This window comes from Pleurodeles waltl, chromosome 4_2, assembly GCF_031143425.1.
Source record: "Pleurodeles waltl isolate 20211129_DDA chromosome 4_2, aPleWal1.hap1.20221129, whole genome shotgun sequence".
In the NCBI taxonomy this organism is placed as follows: Eukaryota; Metazoa; Chordata; class Amphibia; order Caudata; family Salamandridae; genus Pleurodeles; species Pleurodeles waltl.
The window spans coordinates 55,129,543-55,149,578 of record NC_090443.1 but is presented as its reverse complement, the minus strand read 5'-3'; the positions used below and the strand labels follow the sequence as shown (position 1 = coordinate 55,149,578).

The 20,036-nt window shown below is 43.4% G+C and overlaps 1 protein-coding gene across 2 annotated transcripts in view; it reads left to right on the top strand.

Annotated features, from left to right (window-relative positions):
* BLOC1S1 (biogenesis of lysosomal organelles complex 1 subunit 1) overlaps window positions 1-20,036 on the top strand; it is a 91,421-nt gene that overhangs the window by 26,505 nt on the left and 44,880 nt on the right. Inside the window, exon 3 of one of the 2 annotated variants that reach the window (XM_069230631.1) lies at window positions 16,271-16,354. The exons of the other annotated variant lie outside the window; for it this stretch is intronic. Coding sequence (XP_069086732.1) covers window positions 16,271-16,354 — 84 coding nt within the window. The remainder of the gene's footprint in view (window positions 1-16,270; window positions 16,355-20,036) is intronic. 2 annotated transcript variants of the gene reach the window in all.

Genomic DNA, 20,036 nt, shown 5'->3' with positions numbered 1-20,036 from the left:
TATAATGTTCAACAAACCAAAATGTACAACAAAATAAGGACAAAAAAACAGAAAGGGGTAAAACCTATAAATAAAATTAACATCATGAAACTATTTTAGAAATCACCACGCGATTGAGATCCCACACCCTTCCATCCCTAATTTTGACAGCATTCCTGAAAAGTTTGATTACTTCAAATGGCCCCATGAACTTACTTCCACTTCTACACAGAGTTGGTTTCTTGACTAAAATCTGATCTCCAACTTTCACACCAATGTTTAGTGTGTTCTTCTTCTTTTCATCAAAATATTCCTTCCTTCTTTGTATACCCTTCTTCTCACACTCCTTCCCCCCCACTCACGCTACCCCATGAGACACTGTCATTTTTCCCCCAACACACCCAACCACGTGCCAAGAGTGTTGGCTTACGACCTCTAAAAAGTTCAAAAGGGACTTTACCAGTAGTAGAGTGAGGTGTGAACCTGTAGGCATGAAGGACATTTTTGAGACCATCTTTCCAGTTCCTATTGGCTGTAACTTCCAATTGTATACATTCTTTTACACATTTGTTAAATCTTTCCACTGTACCATTCCCCTCGGGATGATACAAGGAACACCTTCTATGTTTAATGCCTCTGCACTGAAAAATTTCTTCCATTTCAGAAGAAACAAACTGCGGCCCATTGTCTGTCACAACTGTATTTGGCAAAGCTTCACGGCTGGAAATATCATTGAAAAATTTAATAATTCTCTTAGTTTCAATACTACTACAGATTCCTATTCCAGCCCACCTGGAAAACTGATCTACCAAAACCAGAATGTAGTTGGACCCACCTTTCCCGTGAATAGGTCCGACAGCTACTACTTCCCAAATTTTGTTAGGAATGTCTCTTGTACACATCGGTGGTACTCTAGTCTTGTACACCTTGTCACTATTACAACAATCTGGACATTCCCTGACCATCCTTTCAATCATTAAATCCATTCCTGGCCACCAATAGTTAAGGCGAATTCTGGCTTTCGTCCTACTCATCCCTTGATGTCCTTAATGTCCCAACTCGATAATTTTGTCCCTCAAAACAGCTGGAACTACTAATCTTAAACCGCGCAAAAGAATACCATTCTCCATAGACCAGTCATCTCTCACTTTCCAAAACCCTAACAACTCATTATAGCGTTTCACATTTAGTATTCCACCCGTACCCAAGTCCTTCACACACCCGCTGTAATACAGAATCTTCAACTACCGCTCTTAACCATTCATCCTGTTCTACAATTCCTCCTGTTACACTGCACACACTGATATCACTTTCCTGACTTTTTTCTGAGCATTCTTCCGTTTCAGAACTCAGTCTAGATAAGCAATCAGCAATTTTATTGTTAGATCCAGGAACATAGAACACATTGAAACAGAAATCCTGTAGATTGACAACCCATCTGCTAATTCTACTAGAAATCATATCTAGACCTTTCTTCGTAAAAACTTCCACAAGTGGTTTGTGATCTGTGAAAATCTGAAATTCTCTACCCCACACAAAATTCTTGAATTTGTTAACCGCCCAGAAAACACTCAGAGCCTCCTTCTCAATTGTAGAATAATTGATTTCAGCCCCACGCAAAGTCCTAGAATTGTACACTATGGGCTTAAGGTCACAGTCAGCCATATCCTGTAACCACACTGCCCCTAAACCTCTCATACTAGCATCTGTCATGATCACACATTTCCTATCGGGGTCAAATGAATTCAAGCTCCCAATCGTTGACAGTTCCTTTTTTATCCCTTCAAATTCTCTTTTACACTCATCATCCCATGTAAACTCAATACCCTTTTTTAGTAGTTTACGCATGTGTATTGTTTTAGAGGCTAAATTGGGTAAAAACTTAGCATGAAACTCTACCATTCCAAGAAAAGATAACTCCTCTTTCTTCTTTGGATTACGTAGATTCAATATGTTCCTGACCATATCTTCCTTTGGACATAAACCCTTAGCTGTAATTTTGTGACCTAGGTATTCAATCTCGGTTTTGCAGAAAGAGCACTTCTTTAACTTGAGAGTCAAACCATGGTCTCTCAATATAGCTACAACCCTCCTAACTCTCATCTCATGCTCCTTTACTGTTTGTCCATGTATTAAAATGTCGTCCTGGAAACATTTTACTCCAGGTTCTGAGTCGAACAAGTTGTACATCAAGCGTTGAAACACTGCAGCAGCAGACACCAGCCCAAAAGGCATCCTTATAAATCTAAAAGTTCCAAAAGGAGTAGTAAACATGGTATAGTCTCTTGAGTCAGCATGCAACATAACCTGATGATACGCCGAAGTCAAATCAAGCTTGCTGAAATATTTTGACCCATGCAACAGCGTGACCATCTCAGTTATGTTGGGTGTAAAGAAATGGCTCCCTGTTGCAGTTACCCCCCACTTTTTGCCTGATACTGATGCTGACTTGACTGAGAAGTGTGCTGGGACCCTGCTAACCAGGCCCTAGCACCAGTGTTCCTTCACCTAAAATGTACCATTGTATCCACAATTGGCAGACCCTGGCATCCAGATAAGTCCCTTGTAACTGGTACTTCTAGTACCAAGGGCCCTGATGCCAAGGAAGGTCTCTAAGGGCTGCAGCATGTCTTATGCCACCCTGGAGACCTCTCACTCAGCACAGACACACTGCTTGCCAGCTTGTGTGTGCTAGTGAGGACAAAACGAGTAAGTCGACATGGCACTCCCCTCAGGGTGCCATGCCAGCCTCTCACTGCCTATGCAGTATAGGTAAGACACCCCTCTAGCAGGCCTTACAGCCCTAAGGCAGGGTGCACTATACCATAGGTGAGGGTACCAGTGCATGAGCATGGTACCCCTACAGTGTCTAAACAAAACCTTAGACATTGTAAGTGCAGGGTAGCCATAAGAGTATATGGTCTGGGAGTCTGTCAAACACGAACTCCACAGCACCATAATGGCTACACTGAAAACTGGGAAGTTTGGTATCAAACTTCTCAGCACAATAAATGCACACTGATGCCAGTGTACATTTTATTGCAAAATACACCCCAGAGGGCACCTTAGAGGTGCCCCCTGAAACTTAACCGACTGTCTGTGTAGGCTGACTAGTTCCAGCAGCCTGCCACACCAGAGACATGTTGCTGGCCCCATGGGGAGAGTGCCTTTGTCACTCTGAGGCCAGTAACAAAGCCTGCACTGGGTGGAGATGCTAACACCTCCCCCAGGCAGGAGCTGTGACACCTGGCGGTGAGCCTCAAAGGCTCACCCCTTTGTCACAGCCCAGCAGGGCACTCCAGCTTAGTGGAGTTGCCCGCCCCCTCCGGCCACGGCCCCCACTTTTGGCGGCAAGGCTGGAGGGAACAAAGAAAGCAACAAGGAGGAGTCACTGGCCAGTCAGGACAGCCCCTAAGGTGTCCTGAGCTGAGGTGACTCTGACTTTTAGAAATCCTCCATCTTGCAGATGGAGGATTCCCCCAATAGGGTTAGGATTGTGACCCCCTCCCCTTGGGAGGAGGCACAAAGAGGGTGTACCCACCCTCAGGGCTAGTAGCCATTGGCTACTAACCCCCCAGACCTAAACACGCCCTTAAATTTAGTATTTAAGGGCTACCCTGAACCCTAGAAAATTAGATTCCTGCAACTACAAGAAGAAGGACTGCCTAGCTGAAAAACCCCTGCAGAGGAAGACCAGAAGACGACAACTGCCTTGGCTCCAGAAACTCACCGGCCTGTCTCCTGCCTTCCAAAGATCCTGCTCCAGCGACGCCTTCCAAAGGGACCAGCGACCTCGACATCCTCTGAGGACTGCCCCTGCTTCGAAAAGACAAGAAACTCCCGAGGACAGCGGACCTGCTCCAAGAAAGGCTGCAACTTTGTTTCCAGCAGCTTTAAAGAACCCTGCAAGCTCCCCGCAAGAAGCGTGAGACTTGCAACACTGCACCCGGCGACCCCGACTCGGCTGGTGGAGACCCGACACCTCAGGAGGGACCCCAGGACTACTCTGATACTGTGAGTACCAAAACCTGTCCCCCCTGAGCCCCCACAGCGCCGCCTGCAGAGGGAATCCCGAGGCTTCCCCTGACCGCGACTCTTTGAATCCAAAGTCCCGACGCCTGGGAGAGACCCTGCACCCGCAGCCCCCAGGACCTGAAGGACCGGACTTTCACTGGAGAAGTGACCCCCAGGAGTCCCTCTCCCTTGCCCAAGTGGAGGTTTCCCCGAGGAACCCCCCCCTTGCCTGCCTGCAGCGCTGAAGAGATCCCGAGATCTCTCATAGACTAACATTGCGAACCCGACGCTTGTTTCTACACTGCACCCGGCCGCCCGCGCGCCGCTGAGGGTGAAATTTCTGTGTGGACTTGTGTCCCCCCCGGTGCCCTACAAAACCCCCCTGGTCTGCCCTCCGAAGACGCGGGTACTTACCTGCAAGCAGACCGGAACCGGGGCACCCCCCTTCTCTCCATTCTAGCCTATGTGTTTTGGGCACCACTTTGAACTCTGCACCTGACCGGCCCTGAGCTGCTGGTGTGGTGACTTTGGGGTTGCTCTGAACCCCCAACGGTGGGCTACCTTGGACCAAGAACTAAGCCCTGTAAGTGTCTTACTTACCTGGTTAACCTAATAAATACTTACCTCCCCTAGGAACTGTGAAAATTGCACTAAGTGTCCACTTTTAAAACAGCTATTTGTGAATAACTTGAAAAGTATACATGCAATTTTGATGATTTGAAGTTCCTAAAGTACTTACCTGCAATACCTTTCGAATGAGATATTACATGTAAAATTTGAACCTGTGGTTCTTAAAATAAACTAAGAAAAGATATTTTTCTATACAAAAACCTATTGGCTGGATTTGTCTCTGAGTGTGTGTACCTCATTTATTGTCTATGTGTATGTACAACAAATGCTTAACACTACTCCTTGGATAAGCCTACTGCTCGACCACACTACCACAAAATAGAGCATTAGTATTATCTCTTTTTGCCACTATCTTACCTCTAAGGGGAACCCTTGGACTCTGTGCATGCTATTCCTTACTTTAAAATAGCACATACAGAGCCAACTTCCTACATTGGGTAACGGGAACTGATCACTGACTACACACTTATTAAGGTTTCTCAAATCAATGCATAGTCTGATCTCTCCATACTGCTTGCGTGCAACGACAATGAGTGAAATACATTCCGAGGATTCTACTGGCTCAATTATTCCTTCATCACACAATCTACGTATTTCTCTCTCAACATCATCTTTCATAGATATAGGAATGGGACGTACTTTGGCAGCCACAGAAACTGACCCCTTTTTTATCTTTATACGATGGGCATACTTCCTCAAACATCCTAATTTGTCACTGAATACTTCTTTGTATTCATTAACAAAGTCAGGTAAAGACTCCCTTTTCATCTTGCACGGAAAGCTCACATACATTTCGCAACATATCAACAAAATCATCCTTGATCATGACAGGTGTGGGTGAATTGGGGTCAAGAATGATATTCAACTCCTTCTGGTGTGGCCAGCTCAGAACACTATCACCCTTTACGGGAACATAAATTTTCCCAAAGATTGTGTTCTTCTTGAATGAGATTTCAGATTCAAAATAACCTCTCAATTCAATAATTTGCCCCCCATAAGCTCCTGGAATAACATCAGGGTCTTTCAATTCAACCTTGTGACTCTGTTGTTTGTCAAATAAATCGCTAGATATTAGAGCCAACCATGCTCCTGAGTCGAACAGTACTTCACTTGCAACACCTAAAATAGTAACCGTATCTTTTGGGTGCTTTTTCTTTTCAGCGCACGTAGTAACAGATAATATACAGTCTTCTACAACTTTCACTGACGTCAGACCTTTGTTAGATTTACAGCACTTAGCAAAGCGTCCCTTTTTGTTGCATAACTTGCAAGTCATATTGATAGCAGGACACTTCTTGTATGACGCATAGTGGCCACTATTCCCACAACGAAAGCACCTTGCATCTTTGAATCTGACCCATTGTCCTTGATTAGCTTGATCTTCCTCTCTATTGCCATCTGCTTCTTTCCCAAGATTTTCTTTTCTTGTAGTAATTTTATTTATCCCAATATTCTTTCCCTTTTCTAGTTCTTCAACACAAGCTAAGGTGTGTTCCACCCTCTTAGCTAATATAATAACCTCATGTAGAGATGGATCATCCTTGCTCCACAGCTCATGTCTTATTTTGTCACTTGAACACCTCAACATAAACTGGTCTCTGATCCGCTCATCAATAGTACTCCCAAACTTACAAGTAGATGCTAATTTCCTTAGAGCGGTAATGTATTCTTCAATACTTTCGCCAGGTTTTTGCTCTCTCAAGCCGAAATGGTAACGTTCTAAAATGGTACTAATCTTAGGTAAGAAATATAGATCTAGTTTTTTCAAGCATATTTCAAATTAATTTAGATCAGTACCTTCATCACCTATGTCGGGCAGATTTTCAAAAATTTCTGGTCTTTCGCAACCTAAACAGTGCATAAGCAAAGCTGTTTTCCTCTCATTGGACAGGTTAGTACCACACACCCTGGAGTAATGAAGAAATGTTTTTTTCCATTTTGACCATTTTATTTGTGGTTCTCCAGGCATAGTTAAGAAAAACGGGGGTGGTGAAATATTTTGCCTTGCACTTCCAAAATACTTAAAGTTTTAAAACAGCAAGCACAATTACTGAAAACTAAAAATAACTTGTGTTCAAGTCTTTCTGTCAATAAAACAAAGTATTCCTATAAAAGAACCATTTAGCTTTCGTTGTAGTTTCATTTAGTTTTCTAAGATTGATCATGAAAACAAAATGTGAAAGTTCAGTTTCTGTCTGTTGTTGTACTTCCTCAAACAAAAGGGGATTTTTTGTCATGAAATACCCCTTGTTTTATGTTCCGTGCGTCACTCTCCGATGAACAAGGGAACTCCCTGTGTTGATTGCCTGTGTTTCCACTTCAAATGAGCACACACGTACAATTTACAGTACAGTAATATAACAGAAATAACGTCCTCAATATAATAGAGAACCAAATACATTAAATAAGTGTTCATTAAGAAAAAAGAAGACAAGACATACTAAACAATGCCCAAACAACTTAATCCATAAATTGAGAAGAAAGACAAGGGACACCCATAACCAATATTAAACAATTAAGAAAAACAGACATAATAAATATATAACAAAAATAGACAAATGTTTTTACTCATTACAAGTTTTAAGAATAAACAAACATATATATAATATACACCCAGCAAAAAAAGATAACCACAAAGAAATGATCAATGAACAAATCACAAAATGTATGTACATATATATAACAAAATAAACATAAAATTTCTTTAAAACTAGCTACATACATAAAAAGAGGATATTAATTTCTCAACTTTTTAATAGGTATATATAGCTAAAACCATCAACACCCCTTGCAATACCCACTAACATTACAGCCCTGAAGAAGTCCTGTGTTGAGGACGAAACGCATTTGCTGATGTTTTTATGAATCTGTTGCAAGAAAAGCAGAATAAAATGAAGACAACAATGTGACGTTATTTAATGATTGGACTTTTGTGATATGCTTTAAAGTGGTGCACTATCAAAATATTAATTATCTGTTGTCCCCTTGGGTTGGCACCTTGGCGGCAGGTGCTGTGATTAGTGCTCACCTGGAATGATCAATTTTTGCTCCATACTGGTTACAGACTGTACACTTTAGCAGGTGATAGGGGTTAGGTGCATTGTTCATGTTAACCCGCTGCCAATTTTATTAGTGAAATTCCATACATGTTAGCATTTTCCTTCAATGTCTGCAGAGCTGAAAAGAGGGACATAATTTGGCAACCAGAATCTTACTGCATTATAGAAGTTTACCAGGAGTACATTATACTTGTTTGGAAACACCACCAGATGATGAGGATTCCCCGATGGCTACATTTAATCTGATACGCTGTGTAAATCTTAGAGATGGTGACCAGACCCCCCTTTGAGTGGTGACCGGGCACCCGTTCTTCCGAAACTGCAAACCTTTGGAATCCATCCCATTCCGCAACCCCTTCTGATCAAGTCTCTTGGAGTAGGATCTAATCAAAGCCTGAGATAAACTCTACCCATTGCGTATCTTGCAGGTTAGCATCATACCTTCCAAGAAATTAGCAGAGACATGGGGGATGCCTCTCCCAGCCCACCCATTCCTGATGTTATAGCGGAGGACCTCAAGGGCACCACCTTGTCATTTTCCTCCTGAATGGACAGGATCACCCATCCTGGCAGTCAATCGTTTATCTCCAGATCTGAGAGTACAGTGAATCTATTTTTCAAACTAAGTGACAGCTGGCTCTCCTGCACCCTGGAAAAACCCCTAACACAAAAACCATCTGGGTGTGCCTGTAAAAAAAAAAAAAAGAAAAAAACCTAGGAGAACCCTGCCCAACTTCTTGCAAGCCCCCCGGGTCAATGTTACATGATAGGAGCAAAAGGTGGGCCACACCTGGTTATCTGCAGTTTACTATGATACAATCCCCTTTCCCTTCTTTTTCCAGGGGGCCTACCCACTCAATCCATCTAACAAACAAAATGTCTTCTAAATCATTGCAGTTAGTCACAATTTTTGCTCCACCAATGTCCTGTATTATTCTTCAGCTTTTCAGTGGTTTCACTTGCACCTGGGGCTAACGGTGGTACATTTGTAAGGATTATCACATAAGGGGCACAGTCAGGTGGAAGTTCCAATCGGACGAATGGGGGACCGTTGCATGAGTACTGATTTTGGTCCATCCTCCCCTCCTGTACCGACACTGCTTTCTCGCCAGTCCAGCTCGCAAATTTCCACCGAGCACAATTTCTACCATATTCCCCTGCCATGCTGAATGAATTTTCAAGGGCCGTCATCACATACTTATCAGGGAGGTTGTCTATGTTGGAATAAGGATAAGGGGGCTGCATGATGCTCTACAGGGCTCCCTCCTAGAAAGCAGCAGAAAAAACTGCTGATTACAAGGCCTGCAATTTTTCCTTCCCGAGCATCGAACAAACCTCAATCAGCTCCTTAAATTCCTCCAGTAGGTTTTTGAACCCAGAGGCTTGACTCTGACTGGTACAGAGACCCTCCTGAATGCCAGAGCAGCTCAAAATTTCAGGGGCTGCCACTTTAGCTCTTTTCCCAGATTTTTACAGAGGGGTTTTCTTTTTTGGAGAGCTGCTACGGCGGGGGGGGGTTGGAAGGGATCCCCCTTTCTGTTTGTTGGAGTAGCCTCCACATCACTAATTCCATCTACTGCCAAGGGGGGGGGCTTAGACAAGACTACCTAGGCAACCACTGACAGTCTTCTTTGTCAGGTGTCCCACCGGTTTCTATATGGGCTGATGCTCCCTGCCAGTCACTCACTTCCATAGAAAGTAGTCTTTCTGCCAAAACAATCTCCTTTAATACTACTCCAATGGCACGTGCTAGAAAGGAGTCTAAAGTTGAGTTTATTGGATCAGTACCACCTACCGCTCGATCACCATTCTGCAGAGTCCTTTTCCTGCCCATCCTTCCGGCTTTGGCAATTATTCAACAGTATTTCAACAGCCTCGCAATCTAGCAGGGCTCAAAGCATAAAATAGGTGATTTTAGGTGGTTACAATGCTACAGTGAGGCATGACTGGGAAAGATAAGGCGAAAGCCCCAGAATGTACGAATTACCACATATAATGATGATCTTTGAACCCTTGCTTTTTTTCCAGGGAGCAGGCGCTAAGGGCAGTTAGCAAGCAGGTCTCCCTGGTTGCCCCACAAGCCGCACCCAGTCCTAGCTGGGCCGCTTCTCTAGGGGATCGGGGCACGCACTCAGCAGCAGCCTCCTATGGCTGCCTCCCTTGCACTATTCTAGCTAGCCTTTACCGCAACTGGTGTTTCCACTTCCCAGGCTTTTCCCAAAATCGCTGGTCACCCGCTGCTCAACGCCTCACAGATCCCTCATGCCACAAGGGGGGCAATGGCGGGGCAGAATACGATGCTGTATAGTGGTTAGGAGGAGGGGTGCTCCTGCGGTGGATGACAGACGGACACCACTGGGCTGCCGAACTGCTCCGAACCGCCCCACTCTGATGAATAGGTGGCAGGCACACATGCCAAACTGCTGTCGGGTGGAGGGTTGGCAATCAGCGGGCAGGCAAGAGCTGCCAAGATGCTATCAATGCGTGCTCATTGCAGAGTGTCTCTTCCGGGTCTCACTGCTCCAGCGTCTTGATGGTGAGCGGTATCACAGCTTTCCTGAAGTTGAGCTTGGAGTCTGCATTCCCCATGCAGGTGCTGCGAGGTCCGATCTCCTTACTGCACCCGCAGCCTCACTGGTGTTGGAGGCTCAGGCCTCTGAAGCAATCATTTCTGGGAGGCCCACGTGAAATACACTTTTTTTTTTTTTGTTTTGTTTTGTTTCCCCTGTTGTGCATTTCACCTACAACGTGAAAAAATACCTATGGAGCAATGTTTACTGAATTGTTTTTCTTAAATGTGATTAATTAAAATATGTAGTATACTTGTTTGAAGTTTACAATAATTTGCACGAAAGCTTAACAGACAATTGGAATGGACCTACACTACACTGTGAGCACAGCATACATTGAAAGTGAACTTAAACAAGCCACTGGACCAAGCATTTTCAATCCATTCTGCACCCCCGGGTCTATTCTTCTATTTGGCGCTTGGAATCCCTGAATGATTATTAGAGCACAGAGAAAAATAATTACCATGGTAGAAAATCATCCTATATTACACAATTTATTTTGTGCCTTCCCCGCTCCTGGCCGTTGTAACGTAGCAAACTGTATACAAATTGTGTACTTCTTCCTACGAAAGGTGGCAACCCTAGCTATGGATGGAGAAGGATGGCCTTCATGGAATTGTTTATTTTATATTTTAGAGCTTAAAAATGAGCAGCATTGGCCTTTTCTGTTTGGATGTGTCCAGAAGCAAGAAGCACTGGCTTTTTTTGTTTTTGTTTTTAATAATAATAGTAATAAAGCAAAAAAATATATATATTTTTAAGGATGTTGCCATTAGACCTCTGTTTTTTGCATGCTTCTATGGGCGTGTCCAGTAATAACATATACTGATTTTAATTTTGAGTATTTTCATAGTTTGTTTTCAGTGTTTCTCTAAAAATGCATTTTATGTAGTCAGTCAAGCATACTACATTTCTTATATTGATCTAAAAGTGTTTACTTGAAGCCCAGGGTTTAGGGCATTTTCCCCAAATGTCAACATTCAACGATTCTGATGTCATTGGTACTGCCTTTTCAGTCTGCTTTAGCTGTTTCCAGCCTTACGTAATCAAAATTCATAAACAAAATGCAGATTAGCTACCACAACATGGGGAAATGGGCCAGCCTACTTTATCCATTGTCTGTCCTGCACTGATTGATAGCATTTTGCCTAGAGGTTTGCTCTTATTCCTAACAAAAAAGTACACTTCAGTGCCTGGCCTGGTGGGCCAGTATTTTACTTTTCATAGGCTTTTCTCTCTCTTTTCACTCTTTACTTTATTTGTTTGCGTTTATTAAGTCATCCTTGTGTTCAGATTATAGTAATTCAAGCCAATAGTATATTTTCTTTGTGCCAATAGCTATCTTATTTTCCGGTAATGTGCCTTAAAACTAAAAGGTTTTCTGTGTCTGTTCCAAGCACACCTACCTGCCAGGAACCATTCTGACATTTCCATCACAATTATATTCAGTGATTGTTTTTTTTTATTTATTTAAAGCGTCCACGTTTAGGCAGAAATGTATTTTTTTTTATTTTTTATTTTTGTGGCATTTCATTGCAAAAAAAAAAATAGCACTGCACTAACTTGACAAAGCCAGGCCAATTGGATTAGTCATTGCTTATGTTGGCAGCGAGGCATGGTTCTTGTGAACAGTGCTAGAGTTTCTGGGGAACCCCATGATTATCCTTACAGAGGTTGCCAACTGTTTTGGAAAAGTATTTTGAAAAGCTTTAAGAAGGTGAACATCAGACAGACTTGCAATACTGGTAAGTGAGTTTGGAAGGTTTCTAGTGGTACACAGTTATGGAAAGGCAAAAGGTATACTTAGGGAGAGGTTCAAGTTGCTGTGAAAGTTAGGTTATACTTCCACAGTTGCTCATGGGTGAGACCTCACCATATGTCCTGTTCTGGGGGCATGTCTGAAGTATTGTGTCCAGCTCTTCAGGCCAAATCTCAAATACTGTGTAGCTGTGGACATTAAATCAATCTACTGTGTCCATCTTGGATGCCACATCTGGAGGATTAAGTTGGTTGTGTATTGAGTAATATGTCCAGCTCTACAAAACACTTCTGTGGTATTGTTGCCAGTTCTGGAGGCCTCACCAATAGTGTTCTTTTTAATTCTGGAATTCCCATCTGGAGTGTTCTGTTCTATTAGTTATATCTGAAGCATGGCTTCAACTCTGGAAGCTACATCTGGAGCACTGCAGTTCTAGAGCCTCATTGGAGTACTGTTTCCAGCTCTGGAGGCAACCTCTGGAGAGTTGGGTTCAGTTTTGCTGTGTAGATACATCTATATCTGGAGCATTGTGTCAGGCTGTCCCATTTTTTTTATACAAACTATAGAGCCCAACGTAGTTAGATCAATCTAAGAAACCTCCCTTCGACCTAAGGAGAAAAGAATGTTCTTGCTTTAAAGAACTCTCATCCACCAAGGGTACCCTTTGGTGTCATGCTTCATCATACACTTCCTTCCCGTTCCGGAATGGGGTGTGCTACAACCTGTGAGATGCACGGGAGCACTTTAGTGGAATAGGGTAGTGAGTGGGGCTAGTATTACTCTTTAAAAAGACCTGCCCGGTAGTCCTAATGCTTTAATGTGGGCACCATCCGGTGTGATTGAAAACAGGAAAAGTGAGGAAGTCCCAAGGCTGTAGGTACCCCTACTTTCTTAGCACACCTAAACTACCAGACATGTACAGAGGTATTCTAGGCAAGCAGGCCAGGTGGGGACCTTAGGGCCTGTGTGACTACAGGCATGCCTCTCCTCTGTATACCTATGGAGCACTATTAAAAGTGTGTGTGTGTGTGTGTGTGTGTGTGTTAGTTATACCCATCCATTTACAGAGGACCCCAAGGAGGTGGTTTAGGTGTGCTTGACATATGTATGATAAATTCACCACTTACGTCGGCATTATGGAATTGATGTGGATGGTGCAGTATAATTGGTCCTGACGAACGCCACAAGCGTTTGGGAAAATAAGTGGCAGACATATTGTCCCCAGGCAGCTATTTTTAAAGAGTAACTCTAGCCCCACTCACTACCCTATTCCATTTCCAATGAAGTGCTCATGTGCATCTCATTGGTTGTAACATTCCCTGTTCCAACCTAGGAGTACCACTGGTGGGTAAGAGTTCTTTCAAGCAAAGGGTTCTTTTCTCCTTAGGTTGACGTGTGGGTTCTTAGTTTGTGTAAAGTTCTGTCAGAGGAGGGTTTGCTCATGTTCTACAGCACCTCTTCCCTCCCCTCCCCTTAGTTTGTTTATGGGTAGGAGGTCCCATCTCTGCAATGATTAGGAAAAGTCAGAGGAGATACGTTGTTCTTGTCCTAAAGCGTGGGTGGAGAGATACGAGGACTTGCACATAACACATGATGTCTGTAGCAGACAAGAAAGATTATGGGCCATATGTACGAACACCTTTTCCCATAGACCCAGAATGGGTAAAACCCTTTGATACATCTGGCCCTTTATTTCTTCAGGGATCTAAAGGGCCGCTATCCAGTTCTGCATGCTCCCTTGCTGTATCCATCTAGAACAGAAGTCTTCGAACCGTTGGATAGGCCATTGGGCATGGAGCCTTAATTGATCTCTGGGGAGGAGGGGGGCGCCAGACTGTGGCATTTATTATACCTCTGGGGACAGGGAAAAACAATATGCTGATACCATCGCTGTGTTTTTAGTGAAAAAAAAAAACACAAAATGGCAATGTGACACCCTGGAATAGGACATCAGTAATGTCAGTGGTCAGCCATAATGGGAGGAGTGGGGGAGGGGAAATAACCCACAGTATCCCTTCCCCTATTTCTGATAAAGAAACGCACAATGGATACTTTAAAAATGTAGGGAGACCTGCCCGCTGATAGAAGTTTGCCAATCATGTATTTGCATTTTCACAAGGGATTATTGAACATAACTGCAGCACCTGACTTAAGTATATGTTCAGCGTCCAGTTTTGTAGAATATTTATGAGAAAATGTGTTTGCCACTCGAGAGTTGCAGGGAATAACCCGGAGGTAGCAGAATTAAGCATTTTGAAGACCATTGGTCTAGAACAAGGGTATGTGGCCATGGCTAGAATAACCCTAGAATAATGTTTTATAAAAAAAAAAAAAAAAAGTGAAATGCGCCTCAGGCTTCCCTGAGGGGGTCGCTGTGTCAAAATTCGAAATAGATTTTTTTTTTCTTGCCCGCATTAAAGACCACAGAAGACCGGAGAGGGGTCGTCGTGGTTACTACAGATGGTCACGAACGATCCACACAACTTGTACCTTGTTGTTGGGGCTTGCGACAATTGGCTGCTAGGATGTAATGCCCTTTGGGAGGGGTGTCGTGGTGGCACCTTGCCGTCTGGCTGGGCCCGTACTTACTTTACTTATCAGATGGGGGTGGTGGATGCAGGAGACATTCCACATACAGGGTTTTAGTATTTACCACCTGTGTACGGGCAGAAGGGGGGGGGTCCTGGAGTTTGTTTCTACTCATTCTTTTAAGAATGGCTAAGAGTGTATCTCCTGACAGGGTGACGTGGAGTGGGGGGCAGGATATTAAAGTATAGTGAGTGCCAAGTATCCACTTTCCTTCCCTGGCGCCCTGAACCCGAGCACACCGTAGGGCCGGTCTTGTATCCGGAATCGTAGCCACTGTTGGTGCTGCAGGTTCAGAGGAACCGAGGCCCTTTGAACCATAATTGACATGTTTTACTTCCCCTCAGAGGGGTAATTTCCTTGCTTGGCACCAGCATCTCCTTGCTACGCTACTAGTTGTATCTTGCTCATCAACGGTGGCAGCGGTTATGCCAGCCCAGTCAGAGTTTACTCAGTCTTCTGGTCAATTCCCCTGCATGTGGATGGGTACTGCCACTAAACCCTTTTGAGAAGGGGCTATCCCTGGTTTGTTGCAGCATATTTTGAAGATGCCACTACATTCCAGCAGGGCCCTGTCTCCGATTCACAGATTCCTCTGCTTGCCCTATGCACGCTTGGCAGGTAGCAAAGCCGATCACAGGGTTTAGCTTCAAAGTGATTGTCAGTGCTTCAAATAACAAGTGTATATTTGAAATTATTCAACTCGGAAGGTGTGCAGATCGTGTTATTGAATTCTGGGAATATCCCTTTCTCATTATAGGTGGTTCTTCTATAGTGCATCTTCACTAATGACTGTGGGCTCCTAATGCATTGCTGAGAGCTTCTGTAAGGTAGTAGGTTTTCCCAGGGGCAGGGGAGGGGTGTGGGTGCAGTGAAATCCTTTCGGGCCATCGGTTTCTTTCTGAGGGCATCACTGATGTCATAAGTGATACCCCTGGTAAGGATATGGGCAAGGTCACTGGCTTTATGCGATGTTTGTGGCTGCAGCTTTTTTCCTGCATCATTATGGCTTTCCCACATAATCCACGTAATCTTGAGATGTTAAAAGCAAAAATGTATTTCTAGCACAAACAGATCAAAGGTTACAAAAAACACGGCAACATGGATTTGCCTGCAGTGGAAGGGCCTTTGCAAAAGTTAACTAGTCACCTTTCAGTTGCTTGTTTCTGTATTTGGTTGTTAAACTGCTACTACTGAGGTGAAATATTTGCCCAGACAGTCTTACCATGCATAAAAATGACAAAATAATTAAGTAATACTATCAAAAAATGTGCCGCATGATTTGCCTTTTTTGGCAGCATAATTTAGTCGACGCTGCTGCATAATTTAGTGCTCATGTGGCGTAATTCCAGGGACCATGGGTTTGGGTGCAGAGTCAAGATGGCAGAGAACACACTCCTTCACTTGTATCTTCCTCCTTCTTACTTTAATATTACTTTAACGTCTTTCTGTGACATTTGGTGGCTTGGTTATGCCTGCCAGTACTATGCTGCCAAGTAGGCTTCCTAGGGTCTCGGTGGTGAGTTGCGGCAAAGTTTCATTTTAGGACTCTGCTGTCACAGTGGGCATATTCAGGTAGTGGGGCTGTAGTCGCCTGTGTAGAATGTGGCCATTTTCTCAGAATTCCTTCTTTCTCTTTTTTTCTCTCCCTTTGCCGCTGCCTTGGACTTTAGCGTGTTGGAAAGTCGGACATCGGGTAGAGATTCTGCAAAAATTCTAACCAGAGGTGCGGCAATGCTACCTGCCACAAAAGGCAGGTAAGTGCCATCTTCAGACGTTCCCAGTGGCACTATTTTGCTTCTTTATCAGCCAAGAGAACAACATGGCAGAACTGTGACTTGTTAGTTTTAGTTAAGGGATTTGAACATCCAGGGCCGATGACACGTTAGCAGGGAGCCGAGGGATGGTTTTCTGTCTTAGAATCAACACTTCTTTTTGCAGAGGCCAATGGAGGACTGCTCTGCTCACCACTGCCTGCTGCAGTGTGGGAAGCGTCCCTAGAATACAGCAATGGGTCTATTTGATCAAATAAGGTGGAAACAAATTGTGCTGGGGTGCCCATGTTGAACATAAAGGATCACAAACATTTGAGCATGTTCTGGCTCTCCCTCAACTCTGCGTGTTCTGTGTAAAATGCTTCGATGGAAGAATGGTACAAATGGTAATTTATAATTATTCCCAGTCTCCTTTTGAGACACCTTAATCCTCAGCCTCACTGCAAGAGCTTCTCTTGTGAACTGGTTCTAGTGCAGAAAATGTTGCACGTTATAATCTTTAGTCCCTTTAGCTTCCATGTGTAAAATACAATTTTCTCTCCTCCAACTACTAACCAGACGTGACCCTGCGTAGCTTCTGAGATCATGCACGTTTAGTGTGGAATGGCCAAATGTGTGTTTAAAATTTCTTGGGTCTTGCCTCACAGGTCTTGTGGTTCAAACCACTGTTGTGGCCACCTGTCTTTGGACTGTCTGTAGTTCCTCTTTACTCTTCCAGAGATGGAGACAGTTCTTCAGATGTGGCCTTCAGATATCGTTTTCTGTATGTGGCCTCCAGAATGGAGCACCCCATTCCAGAAGAGGACCCAAGAACTGGGCACAATACTCCAGACCAGGCATTGAGAATCAGGCACAACACTCTAGATGTGCCCCCCAGATGTAGACAGTATTCTAGGCATAGCTTAGCACTGATGAACACCCTCCCTCTTTGCCATTTTTTGAATCTCCTGGTTTTGTCTGATCCCATGTGTATTTACCTGACAGCCAAATATTAGGCGTTGACAAAGGGGTAGGGGTAGCTTCCATAGTTCCTCTTTGTTTTGATCTTAAGGGAGATATTTAATTCACTTCCTTGTTAGACTTCTGGAATGGTGCCAGTTCTTTTAGTATATTCGTAGGTTTGTGATGTGATTTGTAAATATCCAGTTTCCCACCCCGATTAGGTGTGTGGTACAATTGTATGAATGTATGAATGGCAAGCTATGTTCTTGAGGAGCAAGTTACCTCGACAGGCAAGAAACCTTTGAATTGGACCTTATCTCTGCCATTCACGAGGGCAACACAATCCAATTACTTAAGTCTGGATCTTCTGATGATATTTGCAATGTTGGAATTGTACTACTTGACAGAAACAGTGATGCCTGCAAACTGTCTTCCTGAACCATAATTGTGCATCTGCCCACGTTCCACAAAAATGGAAAGAGTGTAGTCAAGCCACTACTGAAACCAATCCAACGAGGACCCATTGTCAGTGCAGTTACAGCCTATATTCCTCCTCCCTTTAACGTTTTGAAAACAAAATGGGGGCGAAGTATTTTGCTAAGTGGCTTTCGACACCACTTACTGCAACATAATCTACTGAATGTGGCTCAAAAAGGGTTTTCGATCTCAGATGAGGACTAAAACTGCTATGGTCTTCATACTGAATATATTAAGGTGTAGTGTGGTCAGTGGACATCACTTGGATCTCTCCAAAGTATTTGCTACAGTCAATCATGCTATCATGTTTGGCATTGATAGGCCTTTCAGGGTCTCTTTATTTTTCACAAGTTTGTTACTCCGGTCCAAAGTAACTCGGGTGAAATTTAAAGTTCACCAGGAGAGACTGCCCCAATTTTGTTTAATATTTATATGCAGCCTTTGAATCATCTATTCGTTCCTTTCCCTGGAATAAATAGCATATGCTGCTGACTCTCTGCTTGTTTCCCTTCAGCTGTCCTACTGAAGAAATCTTGCATCTATTCAAACCTGAATGAGTAAACATGTTAAAATCGAACGTTGGCAAAACATGAATTTTCTTACTGGAATGTCAACTTCTGGCCTCTAAACATGGGGTCTCCACGTAATCCGGTCAATGTGGTAGAAAACTTGTGCCTTAAAATCGACAATAGCTTCTCCTTGGAGACATAAATTAATGCTGTGGTGTCTTCATGGTCCTACCAAATTAAATTCTCAAAGAAAAGTCTGAGTTGTGCTGTGTGAGCTCCGGTAGTTGCATAATCCACCCTTACCAATTTAGGTTATGTCAAAGATTACTATCTTGGCCTTTCTGAAATAAGTTGTTCGGGCGTCAACTGATCCAGAATATAGCTATCTAAGCTAGCACTGGTTACCAATTTTGCAAAGAAAACTTTTTTGAAGCTTTGTCTGGTCTGTATCCCGATAAACTGTCCGGTGCCCCTGCTATCATATCCTACGTTACCAAATATACTCCTGGGCATGTTTTGCAATCTGCCATAAAGGTCGCACGATTGTTCCCTAGTTTTGTTTGTAAACCAATAAAACCCGAGTAGGAGGAAAGTTTCTGTTTTTTTTAGTTCAGACCTTTTATGCATGGAACCAGCTATCAATTGCCCTTCTAACAATTGTAGATTATGGAATCTTCTGCAAGAAACTAAATGTATATTTTGTCTAAGTGTAAGGACAACTCTGACCTGCCTGTTAAAATCGGTTCTGAATAATCTGTAGGACGCTGCTGTTATTTCGATTGTTTTCTTCTGTCACTCTCTTAGAGCCAAAATGCCTATTTTGTCTGTGTTTGCGTTTAATAAGTGTTTTTCATTCGAATGGCTCAAGGGATTATTCTTTAAAATATTGTGACTCACCCCTGGAGGAAAAGCCCAGTGGCCATGATCCCTTTTGTCCTACAAACACTACCAGCATCCCATGTTACCATTTTAGGAGTTGATAAGGAGTCTCTTCTCGCTTGAGTTCACCTCTTGCTATCCAAAGCCAGTTTTTCCAAATTAACTTTCTGAGGGACCATCTAAAAAGTCCTGATTTTCTTTTTAGCTTCCAGTCCAACCCGTATCAGTAACTAAAATCATTTGTCATTTTGTAAGTGTGCACACTTCCAAATTTATTTATTTAAAAAAAAAAAATATTCTTTAACCGTGCTGCACAGCCTCTGGGATTGGCTTTGCCGATACTTGTTTAAATGGATCCCTGGTGGGGGGAGGGCCACTATCAAATGCAGGCCTGCAATTTTCCTTGGTGCATTTCGGGCCTCTTCTGTTTTTTTATCATTTCTGCCCGTGCCCCCTACCACTTGAGCTCTAGTGGAACAGGAACCGGAGCAGGAATTCCTGCCCTTGGGCTTGTGACAGCCCATGATTTTCGCAGTCCCAAAGCCCTTGTTACTGGGCCTTGCTCATTGGATTGTTTATATTTATCACAATGTTTTTTTTTTTTTGTATAATAGAATATCCCTTGCTGCCTGGGTTATTCTTAGCTGTTTGCGTAACCTTCAGTGTTCCCAGCTGTCATTGTGTTTAGAGATGGAGGAACATCCCCTTCGTCGGTCCCGAGCTTGTCACTTTTTCCGCCCTTGGCATGGTTTCGTCCACATGCATCCCGGCTCCTTGTGGATATCCAGTAGTTACGCAAACTAATCTGGTGCAAGAAGGACACGCTTTCCATAACTCCTTTTTTTTGTCCAATTCTT